General features: G+C 47.7%; 1 protein-coding gene across 3 annotated transcripts in view; it reads right to left on the bottom strand.

The window, feature by feature from the left end:
- Positions 1-24,973, bottom strand: part of NSD3 (nuclear receptor binding SET domain protein 3) — a 37,047-nt gene extending 12,074 nt beyond the window's left edge. Inside the window, exons 1-15 of one of the 3 annotated variants that reach the window (XM_064637876.1) lie at positions 24,664-24,973; positions 18,401-19,128; positions 16,055-16,123; positions 15,437-15,596; positions 14,877-15,031; positions 13,587-14,093; positions 12,679-12,805; positions 9,400-9,500; positions 7,001-7,046; positions 6,330-6,460; positions 5,665-5,793; positions 4,930-5,056; positions 4,334-4,531; positions 3,567-3,737; positions 322-471 (exon numbers count right to left, since the gene is read on the bottom strand). In XM_064637876.1, coding sequence (XP_064493946.1) covers positions 322-471; positions 3,567-3,737; positions 4,334-4,531; positions 4,930-5,056; positions 5,665-5,793; positions 6,330-6,460; positions 7,001-7,046; positions 9,400-9,500; positions 12,679-12,805; positions 13,587-14,093; positions 14,877-15,031; positions 15,437-15,596; positions 16,055-16,123; positions 18,401-19,084 — 2,755 coding nt within the window. In that variant the 5' untranslated portion in view covers positions 19,085-19,128; positions 24,664-24,973. The remainder of the gene's footprint in view (positions 1-321; positions 472-3,566; positions 3,738-4,333; positions 4,532-4,929; positions 5,057-5,664; positions 5,794-6,329; positions 6,461-7,000; positions 7,047-9,399; positions 9,501-12,678; positions 12,806-13,586; positions 14,094-14,876; positions 15,032-15,436; positions 15,597-16,054; positions 16,124-18,400; positions 19,129-24,663) is intronic. The other 2 variants (XM_064637874.1, XM_064637875.1) reach the window with 2 other exon arrangements.
- Between the last annotated feature and the right edge of the window lie 204 nt (positions 24,974-25,177).

Raw genomic sequence — 25,177 nt, 5'->3', positions numbered from 1 at the left:
CCATTTGCCTCCTCTTCACATTGCTGTGCAAAAGCAAACACCAGCTCCCTGAAGCTGGAACAGGCCAGGCCACATACAGAGTGACTGAACCTCTTCCAGCGAGAATTTAGTGACAGCAATTATTTTAAGCCCTTTTGTAATTAAAAAAAAAATGAATTAAAAAAAAAAAATTGCCAACATGAACACAGGCTCACAATAACCATGAGTGAAGGTCACTGAAAGCAGTCAGTGTGGGGACAAGCAGACATTTCTCCATTGATTTAGAGAGAAAAAATAGAAAAAGCAAAAGTAAATTAAAGAGAAAGAAACTATTTTGGTTACCTTTCTCACATTTCTTTTTGGAAGCTGACGAAGGAGGAGGAATCATAGGTAATTTCATCAACTCAGCACGATTTGACTCATTCAGTAGGTAGTGGGACTTATAGGCATAGGAACTGAACAGGGGGTCTGAATGGTCCTGCACTACCAGCCCTATACGAAACAAACAGAAAGAGATGAGTTGCAATGAAACTACCCATGATTCCATGGAGGAAAAATCAAATAAACCCAATGACCACCTCTAATGCGTATGTGAGAACGAAAAAAAGGATAAAATGAAGAAAACGGAAAGTCTGACAGAAAGTTTCTTTGCTAACAAAGAGGTTGTGTTGGAGAGACTCAACTGGAAAGTCTTGTGCTGAACAAGGTGCTTCTAAGTTGAATTTCAGTTGTGCTTTAACCCCTCAATTGTGCATATATAGAAAAGCACAAGAAAGGCACCAGCTCGATCTGTGGGCTCCCCTCTCCCTCCCACAAGGCAAAAGGAAGCTCCTCTGCAGAGCTGGGGGTGACGCTCAGTGCAGCAGGATGGAGCTCGGAGCTGGGGCTGCAAACAGAACTCAGACTTCGGGGAAGAGAATTCACCATCCCTCGCCAAACCTACCCCTGAGATCTCGGCTGCAGAGGTGTTTTGCCTCTGTAGTTGTGCTGGAAAACAACGAGGGGGGTCAGTGTTCTGCAAGGCACCGAGGGGGAAGCACAGAGGGAGGTTCTGTCCTAGCCCGTGGTAGTGAAGCTTCCTGACCCTGCCCACCCAGGGCTGCTCCAGAGCAGTCCAGCACGGTGTTCCCTGCGTGCCCCATTCCAAGCCAGGCCTGTGCATTTCTGTCCTTCTCCACCAAGAAGAGATTCTCCTGTTGCTCCAAAGAGCCCAGGTGAGAGCCCAGAGCTACAGAGCAGAAGCGTTTGGCCAGAAACTCACGGGAAGAGCAGAGCAACTGAGCCCCAAAGAAGCAGGAAAGATGAGCTACCAAGAGAGCCCCCGGTTCTTTCCCTGGGGGGGACACAGCTGAGGGCTGTAAAGAAGCTCTTGGAACAGGGTGGCTAAAATAGTGCTGTAAGGAGAACAGTGTCAGCCCACCTGGACACACATCCTCAAGAGGATTCCTAAAACAAGAACGACCCACACATGCAATCATGAACTGCGACGTGCTTAACGGAGGGCACCACGGGAGGGTGGGTAAGAAGTCTTAAAGTATCTCATATTTCAAGTACTTCACCATAAGCAAGTTTCCATATTTTATAGATTGTCTCACATCTACATTCCTCACTTCAGTAACTGCACCTAAATCCGAAGTCCCTGGTTCTGACAGCAACTAACACTGATTAAATCCCCGCTCTCACACAAGAGATGCCCAAGGATTTCTAAAGCATTTGGTTCCCCGTTCCTTTCTGAGTAGGTGCTCAGTGCTCCTGCCCCAGGTGCTGTTCTCAGCACTCTGGCTCCTGATTCCAGTTTGGCCTAGTGGAAACAAACCACACAAGAATGTTCTGGAAGAACAAGTAGAGAGCTGCTGTAAGACACAGAGGATTCAGGCAGCAGCAGTGGTTTGTAGCTGTTCAAGTTCTCATAAGGCTCAGGGAATACACAGGACAGGGAATTCCATCTGCCAGGGCTCAGGAGGGGGACCTCTAAGGAGGGTCTTCCAGGATATTTGGATCTTGGGTCAGCTTCAGGCACCTGGATTGGCAGCCCACAGGTTAACAAAGGACTCAAAGGAGTGGATTTAGCTCCCTGGTATCATGAGATGTGTTTGATACCACAGCTGAACGATGGTTTGAAAGCGGCAGAGAACAAAACACTGAGGATGAGACATCCCTAATCTGACATTCAAACTAGGAAGGTCCATAGAAAACTTATCTGATCCTGGAACCAGCCTGACTCCAGACAACCAAGAGAAAAACATAAAACCAAAGGGCTGAAAATATTATGGAACTGCTCTACCTCCCACAGAAACTGTTTTTACTGTTTCTCCTCTGGCTCTAGGAAAAAAAGCAACTTCTTTCCACGTAGTTTGGTTGGGGTTTTGGACATAACTATTGGTTAAACTAACAAAGTTGAAGGATGGGCATTCATTTTACTCAGAATTCCATCTGATGTGGAATGCCCCATAGCATCTCTGATGTGATTCACATTACACATATCCTGCCTAGGGGTAGCCCCAAAATGTTTAAGTAAGCCCACAAAAGGGGAAACACTGAAGCATGTTGTGAACATCCTTTTACACATTCCAAACCTCACTGTTTCACTTTGAACTTCTAGATTTTCAAAATATTTTATTTTAAATGCGATCCTTCATGATGGCTCCCAAACTGGAAATAAGAAAAGGAAAAGAAAGGAGGTAGAAAGGAAATTATTCTGGCACCAGCTATCCTTTACCATTCAGAGATCTGTAACTACTATTCTGCCCTTGCAAAGTCAAGGCAAACTAAACCTCCACCTGAATGAACACAAGTGAAAACAAGTGACTTCAGGATCACTTCACCTCCTTATTAGTGACACTCAAAGCTGCTGAAGAGAACATCCAATATAAACTGCTGTGATTCTGTAGAAGGTACATATTAGCATTATTTCAACACCTAAGGATATCAGTAATTTTGAATTTTGAGACCAAAGCAACTGATGCACCAACAATTTTTTAAGCTGTGCTCTGGTAGAACCCTGGTGACTGAAGAGCAAGTGGGGAAAAAAAGGAAAAAAGTAAAAGGAAAAAAAAAAAAGAGAACTTTGGCATACAGGAAAGCCCAGCATGAAACCTGCTCATACAGTACTGCTAAAGGTTTTCTTTCAAAGTTCTCAAATGTGATGGCAGTTATAAATTAAAATGAATTTTTCTAGTTCATGAGTAAATCCTACCTTTTAGCCTTAAAATTTTAAACAGTTTTAAGTTTGTGAGTGGTGAAAGAATCCCCTTCTGCTTAATACAGTGATTAATAACCCAGCAGCCATTCTCAGTGTGCAACGGCTGGAATTGAGGAATTGGGATTCACTTTTCCCTACAGGCAAAACAAGTCAGCCCAAGTGCCTGTCACTGCTTCTGACTTTCAAATGTTATGGACAGCAAGTGGAATCTCATGAGAACTGTTGACCAAAATAAAATGAAATTAAACAAAATAAAAAATCCCAGGCAGCATTTAGCCCCAGTGAGCCCTAAGGGAGGAGTTCCTCGTGAAACACTTAAATTTTTATCACTGAACTGCACAAGTGACAACAGAACCATAAAGCAGGGAAAAACCGAGCGTCTCACCTCTTGCACAAACGAAACAAAAGCCTACATTTACAGCTGATGAGGAGTGAGTCCTTTTGGAATGGTTACTACAGATGAGGATGTGGGATGACACAAACAAGCTCCCGGCGGCGATGCAGCCGTCTCCCGAGTGATAGGCCACGGGGCACCGCAAACACCTCGCCATGCGACCTGGGACAGAACACAGACAGTCACCCGGGGCACGGAGCCACTGCAGCCCGGGAGCACCGCCAGGACCAGAGTCCCACCCAGGACAGGGCAGAATTCCCCACAGGCAGAGGCAAGGCTGGGTCTATTCCAGTACTGGGGTAAAAAGAAACAGTTACATGTTTGGTTGTTTATTTTTTTAATAAGTTTCACTATTAACTCTTAACTTTCACTTTAAAATTGTTAAGAAAAACTTTTGTCATTCTAGAGTCCATTTGTTTTGTTTAAATATTTTCGCTCGTTCCTAAAAGGATTTTTTCCTCGAAAAATAATTGTTCTGAAGGCCACTACAAACTGTCTCTAAAAACCAACATTCCTTGGCCTCGCACTACAAACCCTTGGCTTCCTTTAAACCCAGCAGCACCAGCTGACAAGAGTGTGGATCCAGGGACACTCCACAGCAGTCTTGGGCTGCCAGCTGCTTCCCACCCAGAGAGATCTCAGTGAACTCATTGAGGAGGAAACCTTTGTTCCTTGCTGTGTTAGAGCGCGGAATTGGATCGACTGTTATTATGGTGACACAGCTGAGCCTCCTCCCTGCCCGGAGCAGCTGCCCTCACCTTTGCTGGCTTTGTGCATGTCCTTGTCCATGGAGCAGGCAGTGCAGCAGTGCTGTGGGCACCGGAAGCCCCGGGACTCGAACAGGGCCGTGGCAAACTTGCGGACACAGGACTCGTGGTAGAACTTCCCGCAGGTGCTGACGGAGCAGCGCTTCACATCCTTGCCAGGGAGCTTGCAGGAAAAGCACGTGTGTTCTCCTTGGAAAAGATGGAATAAGGGAGTACAACTATAATGGCCAACTCTTTGAGGTATTGTATTGTAAAAAAAAATTCTGAAGCCAATAGTTACACTGGTGTGAGCAACACAGGGTCCTTCCCTCCCAACGGGCACACTGTGATCCACAGTAACTATGGAGTTGCTGCTCACACTGAAGTCTCCTATTCCAAGTAAAACCCTAAGCGGTTTATTACTTTTTTCTTACGAGGTACTTGCTAAGCAGAAAATGAGAACCTGGCCTCAGAGGTTAAAAAAGTACTGGAACAACCCAAACTTACTCCCAAACCCTTGGAACACGCCACCCTGCTCTGACCAGAACGCAGCTCCCGAGCAAAGATGGAAATCCCTCCCAGTTTTCCAGGCACTGGAACACACTCACCGTTCTTACACTCGGCGCAGATGAACTTCTCCTCGGGCACAGCCTTCAGGCCGAGGCACTCCAGGTGGAACACGCTGCAGCACTCGCCCTCGCAGGCCAGCAGCGACTCGCCGTAGCTCTCGCAGATCTGGAACAGGCACAGAGCTCAGCAGGGAACGGGGTACCTGACACCCTGAAGTGCCAATGGCTGCCAGGTGTTAACAACAGGAACGGGCTGGAAAGCGCTCCAGAGCTACGAGAAGTCTCTGGGCTGAGGACAATCCCAGCACTCCCTGCACCTTGCCCTGGGAACAGGCACTACCGCATCCACCCACACTCCTTCCTTTTTTCAGGGAACAAGCTGCCCTTGCTCTTCTTCCTTTACTATTGACAAGGAAACTGGCCAGAAGATTCCAGGATTTTCTCTTGGAAAATCCTTGCTCTGCCCTATCCTGAATGACCACGTAAAATCTTCAAATGGAGCACAAAATGGCATCTATTTTTTCTACAGATGCTGGCAGGTCTGGATTAGACACCACTTTCCAGCTCCTGAGCTTCCTGGCATGCAGGAGGGCTTAGGAATAATTTCATGATCATTTCATATGAATAATTTCCAGAGCATAAATCCTAAAATCCTGGATATTTTATCTGAGAGACATGGTTAGAAGACGCAGTTAAAACAAAGCAGCGTAATATGAAAACAGAAAAGGGGGAATACATATTTAGTATCCATCACTTCCCAGTACCACCAGTTACCTGACAAACAGTGTCTTTTTTACTTGTGCCAGTCCCTCTCCTGGATAAGCTGGAGTCCACTGACTGTACATCCGAGGCATCGGCGTCGGCAGTGGCTGACGGGCTGTCCGAGCGCTTCCCAAAACTGCCCTACAAAGAGGGAGAGCCCACGGCACTCAAACCAGACACTTCCAAAGGACAACCACACTGGGAAAAATATTTCTGTGGCTAAGAGGACCATCTGATATGTCAAGAGACACAGAGGTCCTGGAAAAGTGCTGAACTTCTCTGGGGTGATACAAGTGCTGCCTTCTTGATACATCTCACCTGTACAAGCAAAACACCCCAAAGAGCTCCCTTACTTTTCCAGACCCCCCTAGGATTTATACCAGACACAGCAGAGTCTCACAATTCCCAAAGAATCTCAAATCTTCCACAGAGCAAGCCGTGAACTAAACCAATGCTTTGCCAGGCAAAGGAGTAGGAGAACTTGCAAATAAAGACTGTATTTTTGTATCAACCCAACAGAGGGGATTAGAAGGAAACAGACCTGGCTTTATGCTTTCAGACAATAAAAGACACAAAGTCTGTAAAGATGTATTCACATATTCAGGGTTAATTAACTGAAGAGCCTGTTATACACTGACAGCTTAATCAGGACCCTGTGAGAACAAACACATTTTTACCTGTAAATCATTGAGTCCCCTGGAATCAGAGTCAGACGTGTCCCTGTAGGCAGAGCTGGTCAGCTCCATGTCTGTGGAGGCACGACTCCTCTTCTTCAAGGGCTTACAGGAGTCTGAAATCTCGCTGGCACCTTAACACAACACACTGAAATTAGTTTTAATATATGTTCTCAACTTTTTGCTTAAAAATAACAAAGGACTAAGAAAGATGAGAGCCTGGAATGCATTATTTGCCTTAATTTTCAGTTTGCAATTTTGTTACTAATTTAATTCTCCCTGAAAAGTTCATTAACTGAGAACCACCTTAGGCAGAGCTTTTGACAAACTTCTGAACATGCTGACACAGTGGAGGAAGCTGCTAAATTGTCTCTAAAAGAGGATAAATCCTCAGGTGATTTCCTCTTCATCATCCATCTTCAACTTTGGCTAAGCAAAGACTTCTAAGAAATGTCCAGAAGGATTTGGGTGCTTACAGCACATGAACAGACACCATCCCTCCCCCAGCAATGCACAAGCACCAGCAACAGAACCCCAAACACCCCCTCACCAGAGAAGCCGAGCTCAGCACCCCAATGCTCAGCCCTACAGGGCACCAACAGTGCAGCTGACACAGAACAAAGCCTCTGCCCAAGGGTGATGAGCCACCAAGTTCATTTTTGCCGGCAACTCACCTTTCTGCAGTCCCGTCTTCACTGCTGCCAGTGGGACCGTTTCAACCTGTTTGAATAGGAAAACCCACAGTTAAAACCGGAGGAATGTTTCTCCCTAGGAGCAAAAAGCAAACAGGTCAGTTCAAGGGGTTAGAATTCGGGGGGGTGGGAGCTGCCATCCCCTCCTCAGCCCGAGCCTCCGCGTCCCGCTGGATTCCCTCCTGCCTAGGCCGGTGCCCGGAGCCCCGGCAGCCACAGGTCACTGGCCAGGTCCTTTCGCTCTCTCCCTTTGGGCACGAGGGTGACAGGAACGCTGTATCCGTGTCCAGCAGGCAGGAGCGGGGCCTTGGGGCAGCCGAGCCTGGTGCTCTGTTCCCCCCAGCTGGGTGAGCACACGTCCCCCTGCACGGCCGGCACCGGGACAGTGCAGGGCCGCTCCCACCAGCACTCCCTGGAGCTCCTGGAGCCCGTCCTCCCTGTCTAGAGCGCTGCACAGGCCGGGTGCAGGGCTCTACACAGCTGGAACTCGAGGGCACAAACACTTCGACACACAACTGGACAAGTTTACAATCTCGCAAAAGCACTTCCAGCCCTCGACCCTACGGAGAAGGTTAGGAACTGTTCTGCCAACATACATGGAAGACGTGGGAATTTGGTGACTGGATAATAATTATAGAAGAAAGCTGTTGCCTAAGTCCTGTTTTTAAGGTTAAGAATTACAAGTTATTTCTTTGCAATGCGGTTACATATGCATGGAGAAACACATTTAGTAAATATTTAAGGATTATTCTATAATTTTTTTAAAAAATATTTTATTTTGTTGTACAATAGGTAAAAACATACAATAGAAGGATTTGTATAGGATACATTTTGTAATACAAATATAAAATCTAAACAATCACTTTTATTTCTCCACTAGTCACTGTAACAGTAGCATCAACATTTTGTTTTTCCCATTAATTGTACTCGTTCCAGTTATAATTTTATACCAAGTTGTTGCAGACTAATTGGGGAATCAGTTGCAAGAAAACTTGAGTTTGGGTAACAAATATTGTTGCATAATTGTAAGAAGTTAGTAAAATTATTTTCTTTTAAATATAACTTAATACATTCAAAGTTTTGCGCATTACAGTGCCCCTGGGTTTCACTTTAGTCAGATACTTCTCCTGAGAAAAGCACTTTAATTAATGTCCACAGACTGAGTTAGCCAGGTCAGAGAAGCACACGAAGCTACCTGGGATCCATGAAGTTCATCTTGTTGGTTCTTATACCTTTGTTAAATTAAGAAACATTTACAAACATAAAATAACTCCTTTGAAAGGGGGAGGCTGCAACCCCTCGTGCCAAGAAGCTCCAGGGACCACGTCAGGTGTCTCACACCCAACGTTTAAGTTGCTTTAAAGTTTCAGCAAGAAACTGTCTCGAGCTGGAGCACTCACTCCTTTGCTGCACACCAGTGCAGGAATGCTGAGGCATCAAAGGGAAAACAGCGGGGGGAAAAAAAAGCAGTTGGGTTCACTTTCAGTCTCTGAAGTGAAGGAAGTGCAAAACAAAGCGCAAGGGGCCAAGAATAAATTAAAGAGATAAAAACATTTTTCCCCTTCCCATATAAATCTTCATCCTGACTGTCCCTCTTTAAAAATTCTCACTGGGAGAAGCTAAACTATGAAACATTCATATAAAATTCTCAGCTTTCAGACAGAGAGCCCCTTGAAGAGGGAAAAATCGACCATGTAAGGAGAAGAACCAACAACTTTGACAAACTTGTTAAAAAGTGTATTCAGGTTTTAATATTTCTGTCCATCCACTGCACTCTCCTACTCACTTCCATGCAGAATTTTTTATCATTTTCTTTTTTAAAGCAACAACATTTGTCTGTCTGATATCCAGATTAAAGGAATGCCCTGTACATGTTAGAGCTATTTCAGGAAGAAAAGGTATATCCAGATCTGTTTTGCTGATGTCTGCCAACATGAAAGTCTGACTATTCATCTATAAAATCATTCTTAAAGTCCATTTTCAGAAGTGGTCAGATTAGTCACTCTAACTTCATTTGAAAAACAAAACCTCAACACAAACCAGCAGCTAAATCAAGAGCCAAAGGAAGGAACCTGGTGGAAATTCCATCCAAGAGAAATCACTGAAACAAACCCATTTTGCTCAGAACAGAAATCTCAAAGGAAACATGGCAGGTTCGTTAGGAGTCATCCATCATTGCGTTCCCACTTCCATAGCCTGACTGATACTGAGAAGATGCCAGTAGCAGAGTCACAGCAATGGCATTGACAGGGGGATTTCATGGAGGATAGTCCAAACCGAAACCCGATGGGGAAAAATGGAGAAAAATAAAAAGGCACCAATATAAGCCACAACATTTATGAATACAATATATTTTAACTCTCTACATGGAGGAAGCCAACCTGCTCCTTTTTGATCTTCTTCTTTGGCACAACTTCGGTGGATTTCTCAGACTCTGAGCGGGTTCGAATCGATCTTCTCTGTTGCTTCTTTTCTACAGAACCTGAAGAAGGCAAAAAAGGTTTCCATTACATGATTCCTTGTATTTCTGAGGTACAGCAAGTGTGCAACACCAAATCAACAGGTAAAGGAATGAAACCAAGACTTTGTCCTCTTTTGAATGTTTTATTTTTAAATTCAGTTCCAAGCTGTTGGCCAGCTGGTGCTGTGGCTGCAGACACACGTTCTGATTCCAGAGACAGATCAGCTTCAGAAAACAGACACCAGTAACAGAGCGGGACAAAAAGCTGGAATCCAGCTTAGGGCAAACAGATTTCCACAACACACCTCTCAGGCCCAGTCTTCACTTGGTTAATTTTGAACCAAGCAGTCCATCTTTGGTGTTTTGGGAAGGTAGCCACAACCAACTCCTTCAATGAAAACAAACTAGAAATTTCAGAAGCAAAGCACAGCTTCAAGTTTTTCCCCAAAATGCCAGTCCTGTGGGGCAACAGCCTCTGTCACACAAAAACTACAGCCAGCCCCCCACTGCAACACCTGCAGCCACGCCAGACCTCAACGTTCACCTGAAGGCTTCGAGGCAAAGAAAAGCTCAGTACAAACAGAAGCAGTGACCACGATACATTATTGTCGTTAACGAACGTGAAAAATGAGCTTTTTAACACGTTACCAGAGAGAACAAACTCAGGTTAATGAAGATTACTGTGGTATGGAAGCAGGAGCTGCTGGGTTTTTGGCAGCTAACTCTTTGTGCTCCAGCACCTTCAGAAAGGACACATCAAGAACCACACACACAACACTCAACACCACGGGCAGCTGTTGGAACAAGCACACACCTGGAGCTGAGAGAAAACTGGCACCTGAGGATTTCCAGGGAGCTGTTGGGAAGCATTATTCTTGGGTTTATGTTTGGGGGGGAGGTTCTCCTAAAGAAGACACAGCTGTGAAATACTCCGTATTCTTCCAAGCAAAACTGGAAACTCTTGGGAGCAGGAGTCAGCTGCGCCAGAGCTGTAAGGAGCTGTAAACCTGCCTGGTCTTGTCAGGAGATAAAGTATCTAGAGAGCTAGGCAGGCTTGAACCAGACTAAAAGAAAGCCTTGCAAAAGGACTCCAGAGAAAAGAATGAAAATTGCTCTTGATGCATGGGTTGAGCATTTTTTCTCACAGCTGCATGGCTCCAGAATAGGGCAGTAACTAAACTATCCAGCTGGAAAAGTTATTGTGTTACAATAATTGTATTTCTGAGGGGATAAATTGTTTTTCTTCAAGGGAAAAAACTTTTAAAGCATACTAACTAATTAATAATAGCAATTAGCTATTAATAATTTAGAAATTAATGACTCAGGTCAACACCCTTCCTGTTTGCCCACATGTAACTTCTGGTTCCAATGAGCCCTATCCCTTCAGGGACTCCCACAGCTGCAGTGGGTCTCCACACCAGAGCTGGGAAACATCTTCTGGCACCTCAGTGTGTGGTCAAAATCCCCTGAAGCAGCTTCAGGTAAACTTGAGCGGGTGCAACCAAACAGTTCATGTGATCAAGAAGGGATTTTCTGCCTTTGCCACCTCAGTGCAGCAAAGGAATTAAGATCAAGCCCTGGACCTGAGAACTCCAGAACCAGCACATTTGATGTTGGCTGACAGCAACACTGATCAGTGCAATGGGCACTTTCTCCTCTTCCCGCTCTCCAAGGATCCAGCATCAGTTCCACAACGCTCCTGTTCTGATCCAGAGTTTCAGGACAGATGTTGGACCAGCCCTCTGCCTTGCTACAGATAAATCCAGTTCGGTGTCTGTGCAGGCCAGAGGCACTGGGGGTGCTCAGGGCTGCTCTCCCAGCAGCAGATTTCAAGCAACAGAACTATTTTCCCAGCACTGTGGAATTCTGTGCATCTAACTGAAGGTTATCAATAAGGACTCCCAGAGTCAGTCTGGGAAATACTTTACCACAAAGGGATTCTGAAGTTCCAGTGACCTCACATTTGAAAAAAGGACTTGGCAGTCATGTTCCACAAGAGGGGACCAATAACTGGACTTTGGAAATGGCTTTGAGAGTGACTGTTTGGAGTGTGTACTGCAGGAAAGCTCAGGCACTTACAGGGTGTTAGCAGGTGGAGTGTCACGTATCCAAAAATCCTAAGAAAATGAAAAAGGAGAGGCTCAGAATTCTCACCCCGTGTCTGAGGAGCCTTTGGGAAGGTGAAGCCTTTAGATGCCAAGAGGGAGAAGCAGAATAGTGATGGCCTCTCCTGCTGCAAGGCAATTCAAGTAGCCACAGCAACTATAGCTGGAAAGAACCACCACTGTCAACAACAGCAGGGGAAACTTCAGTCACCCAGGAAATCTGGAGTACTCAGCCCCAAACAGTCCACAAACCAGTGCCTGTCAAAGAGCCCTGCCTAAAAACTACACACAGACAGGACCTGCAGGGTGTTTGCAGAGGACTCATGGACACAAACCACTGAGGTTTCTGACTCCAGATCTCATTTATTTCATGTTTGGAAAGGGAGGAATAACCAAACAGACGGATAGTTAAAGCAGAAGTGACACCTGGCAACATTATGAGATTCAAATAGCTCATTCCAGGCTTTCCTTTTTCAGGCCCAAGTTCCATTACTTGCTTCAGTGGTTCTTCTCCCTCGGAGCTGATACTTCAAAACTCAGTGCTTTACGATGGGGCCCCTGAGATGCCTTCAGAGGACAAGCACTGCCTCATTTGGCTGATGGAGTTAGTTGAAGCAGTTTTAAAAAAATCCCTGTCCTTGAACAGGTCACGCAGGAACTCAACAACAAAGCCTAGGGAGCCCCATCCTGAATCAGCCCTTCCCTACTGAACTGTGCCACTTCCCCAGTCTCTTCCTTTGATCCCAGCTCTTGTACTTTACATTTGGTGCCACGAGCCATGGCAATACCCTGCTAACACACATCCACTGTGTTGTCTTCTAAACCAGCTTGCCATCAGCTCTGCACAGGACATCCATCCTCGAGTGTGTTGACTCAGACTGTAAGTTGCAGACACAAAGTTCAGAGGCCAAACCACCAATCCCACCCCACAGCCGTGCTGTGTGTGCTGGGCTCACCGCCTGTGCCATTAGCCATGCCCGTTACAACTACTGTGTAAACAGAAAGACATTAATAATAATTTTTAAGTGAGGAGAAAATGCTGAATTTCAAGGCTGAGGGCTCAGGTTCAGACCAGCACTCCGCAGTTTCCCTACCTGCTGACCCAGAAGTTGTCTCAGGAGAGGATGCATTTTGCACTGCTGCTTTTTCACTCCTCTGAGCTGATGAAGAATTAAGTTTCTCTTGTCCTTTGACGCTTATTTCTGTTTTGTTACCAACTCCCTTGAAAAGAAAAAAAGGAAAAGGTTGTCTTCCCCTGTGTGCTGCTACCAGGTAATAGATCTGCCCTTGAATCTCAGAACAGAAACAATCAATGCTCTCCAACCCAACACATACACAGGATAAATCTACTACGGAGTCACCTCCCTGCAGAACTTTCCACCCCTCTCGATCTCCCCTTACACACAAGGAAAAAAAAATTCCAGTGACTTTTCTAAACATTACCTTCTCTATAGGGCTTAGGATGAAATAAACACTCTCCAGGTAGAGAGGCAGAAGAAGGAGGCAGAGAAATAGTCCTAAGCCTTTTCCTTACACTGACTGTGGGAAGCTGCTGTGCACCTGAAGGAAGCTCAGAGGCAGAACTCAATTTAAAAGTCTGTTACACAGAATGTAGTTATCACTTTTTAGTACATTATTAACAGTTTTGTCATCTTATCTGTTTCCCACAAAACCATTGATTTTAAGACTTCCAGAGAATTTCTGGATTATTTCAACTAGGAAGCTGGAGTGAAACAGTTTTAATAATTTCTGGGTGTTGCAAACAAAATTGTGACCATCTGTAAGGAGCTGCTCTGCCACCAGCAAAGCAGTTACTGCCAGAGGTGCACTGAAAGTGGGGTTCAGTGCACTGAAAGGTTCAGCTGTCACAGCTGTTAGATTTAATCTCTCCATTGAAAGGAACACGGATGGTGAAAGCTTGGTGGACACAGTTCCAGCTCCCCAGTAAGGCAGGCTCGGGATAATTCAGGAACGAAAGAGGGTCACCACACCAACCACGTACCTTGGTGGAATAAACAAACTGATCGATGAGCTTTCCATCCCCAGCAGCATTCTGAAGGGCAAAAACCTGTTCAATTTTAACAACCGGAGACATGTTACATTTTTGCAGGTCCAGGTTGTGCATGGTTATTGAAGCTGGGAGGGATTTCCTAGCGGCAGCTGTTTTCCAAGCGATTTTCACGGGAGGTGCCTCCTCCTCCTCCACACTGGACTGCCTCCTCTGGCCCTGTCTCCGTGCCTCGGCGCTGGAAGGGGACGATCCTGCCGCCACGTTGGCGTGTTCCGGCTGCGTGTTCAGCGCCGGCTTCGGCCGCCGGTTCTTCTTGGCCTCCGCTTTGGAGGCAGCAGTCTTTTTGGCCTTGGCCAAAGCCTCCTCTGGCTCTTGGTCTATGTAAATGAAGGTGTACTGTTCTATCCTCTCCTCCCGGGTCATCTTCAGTGCCTTCTCAGCATGGGCAATGCCAATGTCCCACTGAGCTCGCTCCCTCTGCGGCCTGGGCTTGCGGATCTTAAGGGACAAGGACAAACAGTTGATTACACTGAAGACTTTTGCCACTACAGCACTTCAAACGCAATCCTGAGGGTCTTTACAACTGCCAGGCAGCAGATTGAAGTTTGCTCTCCATTTGCAGGGTATTTTTTGACAGATGGACACTGAATTCCCTGCTCAGAGCACAAGCAGACACTCAAGCTGGATCTTAAGACCATCACAATTAAGTGTCTGCCCTGAGTTACGACTTCACTAAAGCCAGGTATGGGCAGTATTCAATCTATAATTCCATTGTGAGACAGAATTCATCCTAACTTAGCCACTTTTTCAATCCTCCTTATTTTTCCATAAACACTCTTTTCTTTCCACATCAGTATTTTGATCAGCATAAATACTGACTGAAGCAGTTCATCTACACAGTAAGTAATTCCTATAGCTAACACTTCCTTTCCAATACAACAATGAGAAAGGAACATATCTGCTAGTATTAGGGGTTGGAATAATGTCCTTAAAATGTATTTTCCAAAGAACAGGCTAATAATGAACACATAAGGCCCTGTTTCTATTTAAAATGCTAATATGGATGTAAGATTATCTCCAATGCTCCACAAGAAGCCAACAAAGCGGGTTGAGCTCTCAGCCTTTTCACATGAAAGTCATAAGAGTATGGAAACATTTCCATGATCTTTGTGAGAAACACTCCTGGCAGTGACAGGCAGCCAGCCCTTCCCAGGGTAGAGCACTGCAGAGTTCCAGAGCTGCAGACGACACAGGACTCCCCACAGCCAGTGCCCCCCATACCTTCTGCTTCTCGGAGTGGTTGCTGGCTTGCTTGGCAGCCTCAGCCAGTAACTGCTCGTACTGTTTGTGCCCCTGGTACTCCCGGACGCGCTTCTCGTGCACCCAGGCCCGCTCCGGCTGGTTGCTGAAGAACTGGACGTGGTATTCCCGGGCACCTGAAAGGGAAAACACCCGTCAGCACTTGTGTCAACACTGCTCTGCTTGTTCAGCTTGAGTTTTTCTCCCCCCCACAGCTCCACTCCTGCTGGCAGAAGTACCTGGCTGAAGTGCAGAAATCCAACGGGGCTGGATCCAGAACAGTTTAAGGTGGAAGATCAGCAAACCCTGCCCTCACTGAACATTCTCTCACTGACTTGAGAAAAGCAGAAGCACCCGTGCACAAGCCCAGTGTGCAGAGGCTCCTCTGCAGAGGTGATTTACCAGATGCTAGTTCTGGGCACGTCAGGACTGACCTGTTCAGCACACACAGAACTAACCCACAAGGGCAGTGCAAAGATACTTTTAACACAGGAACAGCTACAGACACAGGACACACTACAGCAGAGGCCTTCCTCCCTTACCTCTTGTATTAATTTTGGTATGCACGTCAAGCTGGGGATCACATGACACCATGCAAGGCCACCACGGGTACGTCCCCACCTTGGACCAAACCAGATCGCCAACCTGGAACTTGACGTCATGGGGGGCTTGTGTTGGAAGGGACGGCAAGAGCTGCTGGACCTGCAAGGGAAACACCAGATTAATCCACAGGAGGGGACTCAGAGCACTCAGAGATGCACACAGCACCTACTGGGACCTGGTGTTGTTCTCTCAGGCATCTCTGGGGTTCGATAATCCAACACAAGAGAAACATTTCTTAGACTCATGACAGAAAGGAGCTGCACACAGCTGGGATTTACACAACACAGGCACTGACAAACCAAGACACAAAAGAGCAGCCCCCACCACTACCCCAAAACCATCTCTGCTTCCTAAATTGGTTAAGAATGTTGCTTTTGAGATAAAATGAAGCAATAAATCCAGTACAACGAGAGATGCATTAATGCAGCAACGATTAGTAAAAGTTTCAAAGAAATGGCAACTGATTTATCACACAATTTAAGGGATCAGTGGAATAAATAGTCAAAAATAGTAACATTCTGTAAGTTCCAAAAGTGTTAATTGGTGTATGTACTAACCGGGGCTTCCTCCAGCACGGCTTCTTCTCTTGGTCTCTCTGAGGGCGTGCTAAGCCTCTCATTTGGTCTCTAGGAAATGGGCAACAACAAAGAGAAAAAAGGAAAACAAACACAAACAAGGTAAGGGGACAGTAAAACAACACAAGATAATAGTGAAACCAGGCAGAAAAAAATTAATCACTGAGAGAAAGGCAACCATGAACCCAGAAAACATGAACATGGCGATTCCTTGTGCCCAATTCAAAACACAATAACATCACAATCAAAAAATACCTGTTTTCCCCTACACTATTTACATTACAATCACACCTGCATACAACAATGCTCTCCTGTAACAGGTGACAGAAGAACATACACTCAGGGACAGCAAATCCAAATAACTCTCCACCTAAAATAATACACAGCTTCAAAAAAACCCTGAGAACTACATGTGAGGATATCCACAGTAATGTGGCGAGTCCCACATAAAACACCAGTTACCCTAAAGATGACAAAAGTGACACGAAGATGAAGTCATGCAGTGGAAAGCAAACTGGTGGGAGGACAGACCTGAGACTGCCCCAGCCAACTCATACCAAAAACCACCAGCAGAAAACCCTGTTCCTGTCACAGCACTCTGTGTCTGGGACAGGGGTGGGTACCACCAAACATTTATTGCAACACCACCTTTGGAAAGGGAAATGGAAGCCACGAGGAGGACAAAAGCAAGACCAAATGACACAAATGACTAGGAACTTGGAATCTGAGAGAAAAGGTTTTAGTTCAATCTGAGAAAGACAGCAGGCTGGAAAAGACAGAAGATTCTGTTCTTGTGATAAGCAGGTAACAGCAGCCAAACAGAGGGACAGGCACAGCTGAAGCTTCAGGAGAGAACAGGATTTCCTGGTAATAGGGGGGACAGTCTGATGTGGGGTGACAGAGTCTGGAGGAGAGGCCAGAAAGCAAGTACAGCCCAAGCATGAGGGAGATGCCACTTGGGAAGTGCCTCCTGGCAGCAGCTGCCAGTGGGACACAGCAGCTCTTCCAGTCACCTCACAGGGGCTCCAACAGCACCTCCAAGAGCAAAAAAATCCTGTCCCAGTGCAGCCACGGATGGCTCAGATTTTAAGTGGACAGTCCATTCCAAGTTTGAAGGATAATGTTTATTAAGACCTTACTGAGCTTCGTTAGTCAGCTATGATACTCAAACGTGGTAGATGCTCAGAATCTCAACACATCATCAACCTGGTGTCTGGGAGAGTCCAATTCCCAAGGTGGAACAGTTATAAACTTGTAAATACTCCTGGTGAGGGTGTGGATGTGAAACCAGCCCATCTTCCATTGAAAACATTGCCACCACTATCACTCCATCAAGCATAGGACCCGCTCTACCAGATCAGAGCCCTGATCCCTGCAGGACAGGATCTCCTCCCAAACCTCCCGAAAGCAACAAGCACCAAAGGCTTTTTACAAGAAACTCAGCTATGTTCTGTGAGAGCACAGCCCAGCCTGTGCTGGGCAATTTCTGTCCTGGCTGGATACAACAACTTCCCCATTCCAGGCACTCGCCAGCCTCTCTGCCACCCATTCCTTCAAACTGGGAGAGGCGGAAACCAGCCCCACAGAGCGGGCAGGAACAAGCAAGAGAAAAGGAAACAGAAGTACTGAAGTAGCTTATGAAACAGAAAGAAAAAGAAGGAGAGATCAGGGAGGTAACTCGTGTCTTTGCTTCCTGGAATCTCAGTTAACACCACCTGATGTACATCCCCTGGATGTGGACAACATGGTATAAAACCTGACAGAAACAGGAACAGACAGCAATACTGAATCTTCCCAAAGTGTGCTGAGTCAGCTGGTACTTCTCATTCCCCTGCTGTTTTAGAATACTCATTTTTACTAGGTCTGCCTATGCTACACAGCTCTTGGTTTTGTACACCACAATATTTAGAATATCTTTCAAAGATTAATTAAATGTCACAGTGCTGAATATCCCCCAGTAACCTGACTTTCCACTGAATAATCCAGCACTATTTTGAAAGGCAATTTTAGGAACATGTGTGCTTTTGTCCCAAAGCTCCATCTTCAACACTGGCTGGCCAGAGCACAGCAAGCTCTAACCATGTTAAATCATTGAATAATATTTAGAAAATAATATATAGCCTTTTCTAACATTTATTTTTCATATGCAGTCTTTTAACCAACACTGCTGTCCTACAAACACAGCTCCTGGCAGCCTCATCCCGAGGATCTGAGGAGTAAGGAAAGGCTCAGGACTCAGGGTGTGCCCAGCCAGAACCAGGACAAACCCTGCCAGGCTCCAGCAGCACTACCAGGGGTACAGATGGCTGAAATTAGCATTCCACTTACATTTTGCTCCTCTGGTTCTAATTTTGGAATTTTGTGCGACTTGCGCTCTTCCGACCGGGAAGAGTCGTGCTTGCTACTTTTTTTCCTTTTCTCTTTCCTCCCCTCGTGTTTCGCCTTCGCGTACTCCCTCGCCTGCACCTCGTTCAACAGGTCCCCACACAGGGAGGACTCAAACAATTCCCTGCCGTTCTGGATAGTTTTGGTTATTTTGAGTTTGATCTCTGGTGAGCCAGTCTTCTTTGGAATCCCCACTTGTGGAGCCGAGGGGGGGGGCGGCGGCGGCGGCTGGGGAGGGGAAGGTTTCTCCAGAGCTTCGTGCGGCCTCGCGTTAGAGTTCTCCATTGGGTAATACTCCGGGGGGCTGAAGGTCCTGACTGCCCCAAAGCCGTTGGCCGAGCCGTTGGGATACTGAGCGTACGTCTGGTATTTGGCCTGGGGCTCGTACATGCCCATGGCCGGGGGGTACCCGTTGGTGATGGGGGGCAGCTCCTCCGCCGTGGGCGTGGGGTACTGGAAGCTTTGCTGCAGCGCCGGCTCGTACGGCGTCCGGCCCCCATCCTCAGCAATGTCACTGCTGCCATCAAAGGCCTCCTCTTGGCGGATGTTGGCGGAGTCAATGAGTTGAGGTGGTTGCTGAATTGTGTTTCCCATGATCCCTTGCATGAAAGAGAAAGAGAAATCCATTGTTCTGCTCCAGCATCCTTAGCTTTCCCTTTTTCTCATAGGGCCTAGAGGCAGGGGAAGGGAAATAAGAAGTCAGTGTAAATTAAAAAACAATAATTAAGCAAATTAAACTGTTGAAGAAAAAAGGGATCTTGAGACCAATGTCCCGCTCTCCATTCAGCAACCACCCTCACGTGGATTTAGAAGACTGGTCTTACTGAGCTTCTAAAAAGGGTTACTGACACATCTTTCACGTGACCACTTTCTCCTTTTCCAAGACATTTAATGAAATACCAGAAGATGAAATATGAGTGCTCAAAAACTGAGCCCAAGTGTCACAAAGTCAGAATGGTGTCAAAATCCCACCACTCTCTACAGCCCTCCCAGTTCTGCACTAGGAAGGGTTATTTCAACATGAAGCAGCTGGACAGCACTTTCACCTTCCAGCACACAGGAGACACAGAGCTCTCCTGACACCACAGTCACTGCAAACTGCACGAGCCAGAAACACCACCTCAAACAACAGAGGAACCTCTTTGCCTCCTCCCTCTCTGATTCCTTGCTAAAATTCGAGGCATAAGCAGCCCTTAGGCCAGGAGGACCTGAGCCACGGGCTGCTCTGACAGTGGCACAACGTAAGCAAGTGGGTCACTCCACCTCAGCTGCTGGAAAACCCCCTCATGTCCTGCAGCAGCCTCAGATGAAGCTGCCCAACCTCTTCCCTCCTCAGAAAACCAGAGCAGAGTTTGCACTCACTGGCTCTCAGCAGCTACATGAGGAGGGTTATTCACGTCTCCCTCCCACTTTGTTTTAATATAAAGCACTATGTGGTTCTGAGCCTCAGCATCAACAGATCTCCAAACCCTGAGGTTACTCACGGAATGAGATTCCAGCTGAGCACTGGCACACACACCTTCAGAGTCCCAGTGCATACTGAAACACCAAAATCCGACTAAATCAAAGTTAGAACTTCCAAAACTCAACTGCTGGCTCGGAGAAGGCGTTGGCATTCATCTAAAGCAGCTCAATGTTCAACAAGAAGCAACACACAGTGACCTGACCTGCAGGTAAGAAACACCTGTTTGCTTCCCACAAGGTCAGTTCAGCCCTTCCAAAGCAAACACAGCCCCATGGTATTTGTTCTGCCTGTGTGGGCACACAGGAGGGTTACTGTGCCCTGTAGGTCTGGGTTTGAAACAGCATTAATGCGCCCCACAGACACTTCTTCTAACAGGAACCTCCACAAATCCCTGCCCACGTGGAATTCTCACCCTCCCAAAGCTATGCATCTCAACACCTTAGCTAAGAGCTTTCCATACACAGGGAACTTCCCTCCTCAGAGACTGAAAAAAGCAACTGAAATTATAACAGGAACAAAAACTTGATCAGATTTGTGATGCATATTCTGCACACTCAGATTAAATTGATGTTTACATTCATCTTCACTGCCCTGTGATACCAACTCGGGGCTCATTTGTCACTTCATTTGTAATTAAGAAGCTCACACCAAAGCACAATAACCAATAACAGCACAAGGCTCTGCAGCAGAATTCACTCATTGCAGGAACTTTTAAACCTCAGGGCTGTGAAAGCATCCCTTCCTCCACAGCTCTGTAGAGCAGCCACCAAACCGACACAACTGTCACTGTCAGGGGATGTGGATCTTTGGGGCAGCACGTGGGATTGCACAGCAAGGTCAAAAACCCCAAACCACGCCCGTTCTGGGAAGAGGAAGTAGAACTGTTTGTACTATTTACCACCAAATTGTTACTTTGCATTTGCCAAACCAAAGAGCAAACAGCAGATTTCCCACCGGGCTTTATTTTTAACTAAACCCAGGTTCAATCTTTTTTCATTTCTGAATAGTTATTAAAAAATCTTGTCTTGAGAAGCTGTGACAGTGCTCCAGGCACATCCACGGCTGGCAGGGCAGAGTCCCAGCAGCCAGTGCAGCTCCCACAGGCACTGGCTGCAGAGGTGGCTGTCAATGCACTTTGTTTTGATATGTGACAAAAGTGTGAATTGAACTTCAAAACACTACTTACACAGGATTTAGGCGCTACCAGTCAAAGAATATAGCTCTGATTTTCTCCTTTTTCACTCCTTCTGGAGCTCACCTGTGTCACTCAGCCTTGGGGCCAGACTGTGCTGCACAGCTGGGACACCCAGGCCCGAATTCGTGCCTCAGTAACTCGCTGCAGGCTGAGAACCAGGCCCACAGCTCCACTCAAGTGCTCTCAGCAGCCCCAAAGCACCCGAGGCCACTCTCCTCCCACAGCTCTGACATCACCGAGAGCTCCTTCCTGCCCAGTCTCTCCCTGTCATCACTGTTAACACACCCAGACTTTCCCACCCTCCTGCCTGCCCCAAACTCTGCTGCAGTGGATCAGTTCCCAGACGCTGCCCAGGGAAGTGGCATCTGGGCAGCGTCAGTGAGAGGACAGGCCCTGGAGCCACACAAATAACAGCACACAGGGAGGAATCCTGAGCTACAGCACTCTCAACATCCAAACCTAAGGAAGGATTGCTTTGCATAATCCCTCCAAGCATTAATGCAGAGAACACCCCACTGTCACTGAAGAGAGCTGTCCCTGCAGCAGAGCAATGGCACCCAAACCACAGGGGAATGGGATTTCCAGCTGATCTTGCACAAAGGTGTTCCAGAATAAATTCTTCTCACTACACCAGCAATTACTCTATTAACACACAGCATCAGCCTCCTGTGAGCTGTACAATTTGGCTTCCAAACATGACCCACAACAGATATTGGACTGATACAACACTGGAGCTCGACAGATAAACAGTTTCATCACTTCCAGGTTTACAGGAAATGGACACTTCACAGCAGCTGGAAACAACATGGAATCAACAACAAAACAACTTGAAATCAACACCTTCAAAGCTGCAACTGAATTTCTTAATGAGAGAGAGTTTCCTCTTTGAAACTGCATGTCCTTTCCCAGGGCTGACAGGGACACAGGACTGTTTACAAACAATGAGACTACACAGGGACATTGCTTCAGTAAATATTTTCCTGTTGCCCACCTGAGAGTCACAACTCAAAGTATCAAAGGAAAAGGTAAATGACATAAAACATATAAGCAGTGCAGGATAGGGCAGGTCAGCCCAGTAGAGCTCTTCCTTAAGTGAACACTGCTGGTTTCACTTCCCATTCTGAGCTTCTGAGCTCGACTGAGCAGAGCTTGAACAGTCAGTTCCACCTCCGACAGCGAGTGCTCAGTCACGGGAGAGTTTCACAGAGATTATGGATCCTCCGGGTCCACATTTTCACCAACAACTGCACTCCTCTAAAGCAAGTTTTAGCATGAGAATTTTGCAACTTTGCTCTCAGAAAACAAACCTATAGTTCTCAAACCTTGCTCTCGTGCTGCAGGAGACTAAATAACAGATTATCAAACAATTCCAGCCCCACATGATTGCAGCTTTTCTTCCTCCCAGAGAGGGAGTTCCATGGGTTTGGCTGAGGCTGGCTGTGGCCACAACAGGGAGAGACACAGCAGCTACTGATAAAAGTCCAGTACAGACATATTTTAAACCCTTTTTCACCCTTTTCTGTTGACAATCCCAACGTGGGGTTACCCAGTCACAGGGAGGTGTTTTACAGATGGCAAGTGTGTGCTGTGAGGCAGGACCTGGCCTGTCAGCTCCCTGAGGAGCTGGGAGCTCTGCTGTGAGTCAGCCCTGTGTGCTCAGAGCACTGTCACTGCCTCATCACCCTGAGCTGGGCTTTCTATCAACAGGCTCAAAAGCAGAAGTTCCAGGATATCTTTATGTACAAACAGCAACTTAGCTCCTCTCCACACAGACCTAAATCAGAGAGAGTCAAACCTCTGCTCGCATCCTACCATCCCTCCTCACCCTCCAGATGTTCACTGCCATTTTCTGTGCTGTTTCACTCCCAACACATCCAACACAACAACTGCTCTCAGTGGCTGCTCACTGCTGCAGGTGTTTGACAGACACAAACAGAGCTGCCTGGCTGGACAAGCCAGGCTGGGCAGGTGTTTGAAGTGATGCAATCACTCCTGCCCTCTGAAAACCTTAAGCCTGCAGTTCACACACAGCCCTGCACCTCCCTTCTCCCCAGAGCTGAGCATTCCCAGTGCTTCCAGTCACATCAAACACCACCCAGAGGGACACTGTTATCACCTGGAACAGCATCCTGGGGTGTTGGAATTGTGTGAACTGCAGACAGAAATAAACAACTGTTCCTACTGATCCCTGGGCCCAGCCTGTGCCACCTGCTTTGTCCCACTCTGCTCTGCGTGTCCTTAGTAAATCCCACAGGCAAAGCTCTATTTACACACACTAACACAACACCAAGTTTTCACTTGCACAGGATTCCTTAACAGGAAATCTGCAGCCTGTGGATTTCTCCTGACTCCAGCTGGACTGAGCTGTCCCTCCTGGCAGACAGTGGAGGTGAATCAGAGGCCTCTTGACAAACCTTAAAGCATGAGGTGAGGCTGCTTCCCTGTGCACCTTTGTGAAGGTGGTTTGTATTTGGTTTTTGAATGCCAGAAGAAACAGTCACGTCTGTAACTGGGTTTGATAAGGCCACTTTGAACAAGTTTCCCACAGTGCCATGGAAAGAAATGACTTGTCCAGCAGAGAAAAGGGGTTTGTCTGGAAAAGGAGCTTAGAGACTCGTCTGGTTCGAGAACCGCGGGATTCAAAAGGGAAACGTGGAGCAAAATCTTTGGTTCTTCAGGGAAAGTCACAGGCTGAGACCAACATGAAACCACAAGGCAGATCTCTGGCAACACCAAGCACTGTAATGTCGTGGCAGGCTGTCACATACCACAGCCAGGGCAAGAACCACAACATGTCTCATGAGAATCACCTCAAACTCAGGCAAAGCTGCCCAATTGAAAATTGCAAAACAAATATGTTTGTATTAAAACAAAACATACAGCCTTTGACCATCATCCTCCACTCTTACCCTGTACCTTCATAAGGCAGACAAGCAGGTTTTGGTGCAAAATCTTTCCAAGCAGCTCATTAAAGCATTTAATAAAAAAATCTACCCACCAAAGCATTCACTGTTGCATCTCTACAAAAGGCCACTAAACAGTCATTAAAACAGACTTCAATTTTTCCTTCAACTATGATTACTGGCCACTTCAAGTTGTCCTTTGGGTTGGCTGGTGTATACACAACTACGTTATCATTTTTTTTTTAACAACAAATTGCACCGAAACGAACGAGTGTATTGACACCTAAACAGAAAGCGGAGCGAGACCACAACAAAGTGCAGCACAACGCAACAGCACCGAGAAAAAAACCCCAACACCCCCCCCAAAATTCGAGCAACAACAACAAACCCGCGAACGGCAAACCCCTTTCTTCTGGGGGGTGGAGGGGGTCACCGCTTGGGTGGAACGCCGAGTTTCTGCCCCGCAGCCGGCCGGGGCTCGGCCGCGGGGCCGGAGCGGGGAGAGCGGGGCCGGCCCGGGGGGGACGCGCGGGGGTCCCCGGCCCTGCCCGGGGCCGTGCCCGGCCCGGCGCCGCCGCCGCTCCCGCAGTAACATGGCGGCCGCGGCCCCTCCGCCCCGGGGCCGCCGCGGGCCCGCGCTCACCTTCAGTCACTTCCATTCTCACGGCCCCGCCGCGTCCGCCCGGCCCCGCGCAGACAAAAGGCGGCGGCGGGGGCGGCGCGGGGCCTCCGCCTCCTCCTCCTCCTCCTCCCGCCGCACCAGCGAAGGCCGCGGCGGAGCCCCGGCCTCGATTTCCGCGCCCCCGCCGCTGGCGCCGGGCTCCGCCCCGGGGGGGGAGGGAGAGAGGGAGGGAGGGAGGGAAGGAAGGCCGCCCGCCCCCAGCGCCCGGCGCGGCCGAGGGAGGCGCTGGCGGGGCCCGGCGGGTCGCGGCCGAGGGCGGGCGCTGGCGGCGGGGGGGGACGTGCAGAGCGGCCGCTGCCGGTGCGGCCCCGCCGAGCGCCTCCGCCTCCGCCCGCCCCCCGCCGCCGCCGCCGCACCGCGCCGCCGCGCCGCGCACGCGCCGCACGCGCCCCCCCATTGGCCGCCCCGGGCGGCTCCCGCCGCGGGGCACCACGGGAGATGTAGTTCGAGGGGGGTCCGGGCTCCTCGGAACAAG

Source organism: Pseudopipra pipra, chromosome 28, assembly GCF_036250125.1.
Source record: "Pseudopipra pipra isolate bDixPip1 chromosome 28, bDixPip1.hap1, whole genome shotgun sequence".
NCBI lineage: Eukaryota > Metazoa > Chordata > Aves > Passeriformes > Pipridae > Pseudopipra > Pseudopipra pipra.
This window is presented reverse-complemented; position numbering and strand designations above follow the sequence as displayed.